The sequence below is a fragment of the Melampsora larici-populina genome (assembly GCF_000204055.1).
Source record: "Melampsora larici-populina 98AG31 unplaced genomic scaffold MELLAscaffold_62, whole genome shotgun sequence".
In the NCBI taxonomy this organism is placed as follows: domain Eukaryota; kingdom Fungi; phylum Basidiomycota; class Pucciniomycetes; order Pucciniales; family Melampsoraceae; genus Melampsora; species Melampsora laricis-populina.
This window is the reverse complement of record NW_006768826.1, coordinates 243,600-251,199: the sequence shown is the minus strand read 5'-3', so window position 1 is coordinate 251,199 and position 7,600 is coordinate 243,600. Positions and strand designations below refer to the sequence as shown.

The 7,600-nt window shown below is 42.0% G+C and overlaps 2 protein-coding genes across 2 annotated transcripts; both read right to left on the bottom strand.

The window, feature by feature from the left end:
• Nucleotides 1-783: 783 nt before the first annotated feature.
• Nucleotides 784-3,145, bottom strand: MELLADRAFT_118148 (uncharacterized protein; the record flags this gene model as incomplete). Its single annotated transcript, XM_007416579.1, has 2 exons — nucleotides 784-2,209; nucleotides 2,286-3,145. The coding sequence occupies 2 exons, from the start codon at nucleotides 2,856-2,858 to the stop codon at nucleotides 1,133-1,135; spliced, it is 1,650 nt and encodes a 549-aa protein (XP_007416641.1).
• Nucleotides 3,146-4,308: 1,163 nt separating this feature from the next.
• Nucleotides 4,309-7,204, bottom strand: MELLADRAFT_93872 (uncharacterized protein; the record flags this gene model as incomplete). Its single annotated transcript, XM_007416578.1, has 8 exons — nucleotides 4,309-4,339; nucleotides 4,385-4,609; nucleotides 4,657-5,064; nucleotides 5,174-5,723; nucleotides 5,794-5,962; nucleotides 6,071-6,154; nucleotides 6,231-6,907; nucleotides 6,970-7,204. The coding sequence occupies 8 exons, from the start codon at nucleotides 7,202-7,204 to the stop codon at nucleotides 4,309-4,311; spliced, it is 2,379 nt and encodes a 792-aa protein (XP_007416640.1).
• Between the last annotated feature and the right edge of the window lie 396 nt (nucleotides 7,205-7,600).

Genomic DNA, 7,600 nt, shown 5'->3' with positions numbered 1-7,600 from the left:
GTCTACTTTGTATCCCCTAATTGTTCAAAATCAGAATCCAGATTCCAAGTTCAAGGTACATGGCACTTGGTAACTTGGGTGTAGCCTAGTACTTTCATGATAAAGATGGTCTGATGAAGTTTGAAGAACATGTACTATTTGCTCCACCCTATAAGATTCTTTCTATTTTGAATCTATCATCTCATTACCTCTAAAATTTTTTCTAGTAATTCCCTTCTTCATTACATACACAAGTCAGTCATGCCATCATCATTGTAAAACTTTTATACATCAATGTGATTTCAAGCAGTTTGCAGGCATTTGAGCTGACATACAATATTCCATGAGGACCTTAGCTTATTTGATTGGAGAATAAAAATACAAGATGAATACTTTCAATAATTCCCCTTTATATTTATAAAAAAATCCTTCCGGATAGCTTCCCATATGGATTCATTGGCAATCATTATGATATGTTTGTGATTGAATTGTTAGATTATTTCATGTGTTCGGGGTTGGCAATGGGATGATTGGTTGAATATATGTAGTTGAACTGTTGAACAAACTTAACCCAACCAACAAAATTATGTGGTATATCTACAAAATGAAAACTTGCCTGATTGAGGAATTATGTGAACCAAAAGCTCATGCGCAAGATTACGTAAATTGAAGTTGAAACTCAGTTTCTGAAAACAGCACTTTTTCAAAATGCCTTTTGTGTGATTTTTTATTTAATCTATCTGTTTTTCTGCATCACCTTTCTGTTGGGTTTTACAGTTTGAGAACTCTTTTTTTGTGCTTTTTAGCCTGCCTGAATGTTGATAAGTTGCACATGATTAGATATCAGGAGTCTGCCCCACTTTCTTGGTCTTTGGTGCATAAGAAATCTGAAGAGATTGATTTTATATACAATTTTGAAGCAGTGATCAAGAACAGTACAATTATCATATATGTTATGGAAAGGAGAAGGTTAAGTAGCAAAGTTCAATCTAACATGTGTTCATTAACTCGGGGTTGACAGTACTTACACAAACAAGGCAAGTTGAGTATCGGAAAAGTCATTCCATGTGAAATTCCTGATGGACATCATAAATCTGGGATTGGAAAATACAAAACTCTACCATAAGACCTCAAATATTTCCCAACATCCAAATCAACGATCTATGAGCCGGCACATTTTCGATTTAACATTGTGTTGTTTGCAAAAAGTTGCTATCGCGACTAATTGATCGGCCCATTCTTGATTTTGAACATCAGATGACCTTGCAGCAGGTCCAAAGCGTATAGACAATTCCTTGAGATAAGGCCAAGTAGCTTTCCTTAGAATTCCATCCAGGGACCTGATATGATCTAATGTGTTAAAGTGCCATTTGAGATGAAGTAAAGTTTTACATTCTTGGAAGCTGAGCAGAGAACGAGGCTCATGAGTCGAAAGGTCCAGGTAGGTTAGAGATGGAAACACTGGATGGCTTTGAGGATCCCAGTTAGGGTCGATGTCAAAGCCGTCATCATCTTGATCGTTGGTGAAATCAAGCTCGAGTGTAGTCAGGTAAGGTGAAATGTGGCGAATGACCCTAAGTGCCGAACTGAATGATAATGAACGACATCTGATAAGTCTAAGATGTGTGATTGTCCTTGGCCAATCATAGAGACACCATGTTTCATCTATATCTTCATTGGCCCATAATTCCAGTCGTGATAGATATTTAAGTTTGGATAGATTGTATCCCAAGGAAGCATCACCAACTGTTTGCTGATTTCCAGATGATGTGCGTGCACGGATTATAAGCGACTTGAGCAATGGTAGACTACCAACAACTTTCGCCGGAAAGTCTGTCATAATTGTTTTGCCATATTCATCGTGCAGCTTCAAATGCTGAAGTTGTTTAAGACTTGATAAGAGTGGAACTAGATCTGATAAGAAAGCATCGGTTCTACCCACGTCTTCATCGTCTTCTTCATGTTTATTACAAAGATTCAGCGTAGAAATGTTTGGGCACCGAATGATCAAGTCTCGGATGTTTTTTGGTGAGATCGGCTGAGGGGTAACTTTGCACATAGGGATCAGATTGTCGTAGAACGGATCATAATCTGCAAATTCGTCCAAAGGTTTCTTGCAGTTTTCGGAGAGAGTAAGTGTTAAAGATCGGACATGGGAACCTCGTTTGAGGAGAATATCTTCTGTCCATAGATCTATTGGCGCTGGATGGCTAGAAGGGAACTGCAGTTTCTGACGAGCATGACAAGTGTTTGAACATGATTAGAAATCTTTGCCCCCTTAAACAGTCGATCTGAAGATGACTCACTCGCCATAGCCATGGTTCACAACGTCTGTATATCTCGCGCGAAGTCAGCGAAAAGGTTTGAGTAAGATTCAAGATTGGTGAATTTCGGTGCAAGTAGGTCTTATAGGGCTCCCGGACACTTGGAATGGCAGTGATCATCACGAGGGCTGATTGCTTTTTGAATGTTATTTGCTGTTTTTCGGACTCAGCCAGGCAATCAAGCTTTTCGAGTATGTTGTTAAAGACTTCAATCGGTAGGTCCATGAGACCTACAGCATGCGATGTGTTTCGTAATCCCTTGTCTCCAGTATCTTCTTCAACTCCGTCAAATGGAATTTTAACCGTTGGGCGAACGTGAGATTCGGTTGTTTGGTTAACAGATGCGGAAGAATCAATAGGGCTTTCTGATAGACCGAGTTGAAGAAAGATCCCAAGGATTGATTGTTTGGACCAAATGAAACCTTCCGAGTCAAGTTCATCGAAACGCTTGCGAATAAAATCGAGATGCTGGTTCACTGGCTTCGTCTCCTGGTGACATTTAGAGACGATCTCGCGCCAGAGCGCAAGCTGAGCTGTGCAACAAGAGGATGTCATCTTGGTACACGAGCAAATGCTGGCCGTATCTTCAAGGCAATCAAAGTAGAGGAGAGAGCTGAGAGCTGAGAAGCTATATGTAATGAGCTATAGATCGTCTCTCGAAGATCGATCCTACCAAAGCTTTGGTATCGAGAACGTGACGATTCAATCAAGACGAGCGTATCACCTGAGTTTACGTGTTGAGAAGGCGCAATCGAGACTCTGTTGGTGCATTCAAAACAACAGACAATGGGCCAAGGGACCAGAAATGATGAGGATGTCGTAAAGTTTGAAAGCGAGGAGGCACAGATAGCACAGATCCAAATTGAAATTTACGCTGACATGAACGAGATCAAAAAGAGAAAGAAGTTCAGAAAAACTTTACCTAATCTTATTTTGATTTTCTCTATTGAGTTCACGTCTAATAGATCTGAGAGGTTCATCAGATCAGATTTCCCAGCACCCATCAGGTTCAATCAAACTCCAAAGCCAGCTTGGATATTCTTCATCCGCTTTAGCGGAAATCTGGAAACAAACTGGAAGATAGCTTGGAGAAACCACCAAACTTACTCTGCTCACATCAATGTGAGCTCATATTCCCCCCCCTGTGGATATGATCCATTTTGCTTCACAAATGAAACACCATCAAAGCAGCTACTCCACAATCATTGTTTCACAAAAAAATCCTCCAAGGCAACTTTTCTTTCTCAATTCAATGTGTTTATTTCTGATGACTTGTTGAGTGATTGTACAACTAACCTTCCTCATAAATCTTTGCTTTTATCTCATTTCAAGCCTTCAACATACCTGTGAAGTGTCAAATGTTTACAACTTTTCCCTTAGTTCTGCGCAACAAGGTTTGGCAAGGCATTGAGTATAAACCCAAGCTCTCAAGACTACAAAGATCTAATCTGTTTGAAGATCTATTTAATTACCTTGTCAAGCGGGCACTTCTTTGAAAAGGTTGCTTGAACAGTTCATATTGATTGTGGAAGGCCAAGGTTCTTTTGTGGAGATTGTAGACTGTTTTTGAGAATCTCATTGTGATCATTATTGCTTTGGCCGAGAAAGAAGCTAAAGAGCATTAGAAAAAACATAACATTGTATTCTTAATTCAAATCCCCATGGGTTCTGATCTTTCAAAGATCTAAGAAGTCTAGTCGAACTTAAAGCACATTTACAATCATTCTCCAACCTTTTCACTTCAACACATAATTGCAATTAAAACTTATTATGCCTCAAACATCAAATACCAATATCCTTGACCACTTCCTAAAGTCATTTCTACCACTTCATGCTGATCAGCCATCAGCCATCAGCCCCATCTAACATAAAAACAAATTCAACATAGACCAAAAAACCAAAAGATATCAAATCGAATCACATCACTTCATCATACTTGAGGCGAGTTTTGTTCAATCAGGAATCCCATTCGCCCAAAGTAAGTTTATTTTCGGAAAAAAATCTTTTACAAGATCACAGAAGTGACGTAAAGAACACTTTAATCAAATGCGGTATCCTTGAGTAAAGTAAACAAAACTGACCTAGCTCGAATTGTACGACCACCAAAAAACCTTCCATCAAATGTCTTCACAGCTTTCCAAGCTCCCACCAAACCCGAAAAGATAATAAAGACTCTAACGGCTTCAGATGGATCATCCAAAGGTTTTTGAACAATTCTAACAAAACAACGTTCAACAATCCCATGTTTTCCAGCTTCCTCGGCTATAGATTTTCGAAAAACATACAGAGTAAGTAAAAGAGTTAGTCTTCAATATCCAAAAAAGAAAAAAAAAACAGAGTTCTGGAAGATCACATCAAGAAGGATAAGGTAGGGAAGGACACAAGGTCTGGTCGAGTAAGAGGTTCACAAGGCTTAAGAAATTCTAACAGACCGATTTCATGTGAAAGTTCATCATCCACTTCATCTACCGCCACCACATTAGTAAGATAAACCACTCGAGTCGGTTCACCATATCGTTCCTTTTCTTCTCGATCCCTTTGAGCCTTCGCCTCATCAATCACCACACCTCTACCCTTTCCAATCGTAGGAACAGGTCCAGGCCCGATCTCAGATGTGTGCTTATTCTTCTTACCAGAGTGCGCAGGAGCGGCTGCAACGGTCAGGATACTTGTCCGACCTGACTCGGACGCACCAAGACCTTGTCCTTCTTTCCAACCATACTTGTCCATCAACCGGCGCGCAAAGTCTGGCTGGCCAGGTCTAGATAAACAAAGAGTATCTTAATTTGAGCCACGTGGAGGGTCAAGAGAGAATTATTGATGCAAAGCGCAACATGGAGAAAATGATACAATGATAATTTGTTACTGACGCTTTGTTACCAGACTCATTAGGAGCTTGTGAGCCTTCTGCGTTCGACCCAGACGGCTGAGGAGCAGCAGCCGCCATTTCAGTTGTAGCAATCGGACCACCACCACCACTCAAGGCCGCTAATTTTGCCGCAATCAAACGAGCCTTGGCTTGCGCCTCTTCCAATGTCGCTGTCGGTCTCAAGGGGGGTGGTACAACCGGTCCTGCGGTCGGTGCGGCAGCAGGATCCTGTTCACCCTCTTCCCGAAGGTGCTGAAGACGTTCGGCAATACTTTTAGCTCGTGCCTGCGCTTCTGCAATAGAAACGGACGGAAATCCGGTGGGTACAGAGTCTGAAGGAGGTGCAGTGCCAGATACGGAGACATCTGCAGTATTAGATGATGGTAAAGGCTGGCTATAAGGTACGCCCTGCGATAGAGCAACTCGACGAGCATATGCGTCATCCCCTGTCTGGCGACGAGGTTCAACCATACTTGAGCCAGCAGTCGATGCTACGTCAGGATCATCGGGTCGAGGGGCATTGTAGTCGGATGGCGGAGCAAAGAATTTTCCTACAAGCCCAAAATGATATCAGATAAAAATACACTATAGTTGTAAGTTTTTGTAAAATGTGTTACTGACCCTTAGCTGGGGCCGGAGCATCATCGCTAACGCTTGCGTCATCATCAGAACTATAAACTGAGCTTTCAGTCAGCTCTTCACGCTCTTTACGACGTTGATGTTCACGTTCGAGGCGAAGGGCCTCTCTCCTTTGCTCTCTTCGACGTTTAGTAAAGTTCATCCACTCAGTCTGAGCGATGGTGACAGAGTATGAGAATGAAATGGAAGAATGTCGAGGATAAGCCCATGGTCTTGATCATCAAGCTATTTGAGTAAATTGGATCGTATAGATGCATACGTAGTCATTGGGTCGAGCAGGATCATAATCTTCTAGGAAAAGAATGGCAGGATCGACTTCACGAGCTTTGCCTTTTTTCTTATTCTACGAATCGAAAAGGACAAAGATTTTTAGATGTCATGCGAATTGAATAAACTGATGGAGTTTAGTGGAATGATACCTTTTTTGACATGCGAGCCGCTCTGAGTGCCATCTTACGACCAATTTCAGATTGACCAAACCCATTGACGTCTCCCCCACCACCACCACCACCTAGTTCTTCATCCGGTAACGTTAAGGGGGGTGGTTGGTCCAACTTTCTCTTAAGGAATTTAGGTGCTGATCCAGGAAGAGTAGGAACTAAGCCTTTTAATGTAGTGGTCTGAGCCAAGATTGCCGGAAGACTATGTTGAAGTCCAGGAATACCAGAATCAACCTTATCTTTGAGTGAAGGAGCTGTTGAGGCGGGATTGGTTGGATTGAAAGAAGGTCCACCCGGAATCCTTTCTGGAGCATGAGCCGCTAAGAATCCACCTTTACGAGCAAAGACACTAGGAGCTTTAGAAGGACCGGCATTCACTGGCGCAGCTGTTAAGGCTACCTTTGCTCTTCCTGGAATATGCATTGTACGAGGGTTGGGATTAGATGTAGCTGGTTCTTCATCTTCGTCAGGTGCAAAAGCAGAAGCGGTGCTCGTTGATTTCGAACCCGTGAGGTTGGCAAAAGGAACAGCAAAAGGTTTAGAGGTCGAAGATTTGACGGCCGGCTTGCGGATCACAGGTGCGAAACGAAGTGAGGAGGACCACGAGGAGGCTAAAGTTTGGATTGCCACAATATCGAGCAAGGGAAGAGGAGGGCCTTGATGAGTTTCCCAGCAAGATCAAAGATTATGCTGAATTGATTTTAAGAGTTTGATTCACCTTTTGACTTTTCAGGTTCGGCAGAAGTTCCCTCTCTGGTGGCTTCCACTACTTCTTGATTGATATCGGATTTTGTTTTGTCTGCATTTGATGCTTCAGGTCGAGGATCGAGTGAAGTGGGTGTAGGTTCTTCAGGGTTCTTTTTACCACCTAGAGCGATTCCAGCATAAAGACCGCCACCACCGCCAGAGTTGGATCCTGTTCCTCCAGCGGATGATCCGAATTTGAAACTCATCGAAGGATCTTGATTCGGTAATTCAGTAAGGTTGAGTGTTCGAGAAGAGATAAGTTTAAAAGACGATGATAAAACTTTGATAACTTTCAAAGATAATGATCGCCATCAACTTCAACAAACTCAATTCTCACCCCGGACCGAGAGTACCGAGCTTCCAGGCACGGTGTCTTACCCGAGCCGCGAGTAAACCGATTGGAATTTGAACTGGACTTCAAAGAGCTGATCAACAACTCAACCCAGGATTGGTCAAGGGAGAGGTATAGAGGAGGAAGAGGAAGTAAGTAAACTCAAACTACATCACTAAACTATACAAGACTTGATATCTTGTTAAGATCAAGAAACTGATGAATGATTTTTATCATTAAACTTCAATTTCGATTATCTTATCAGACTTCA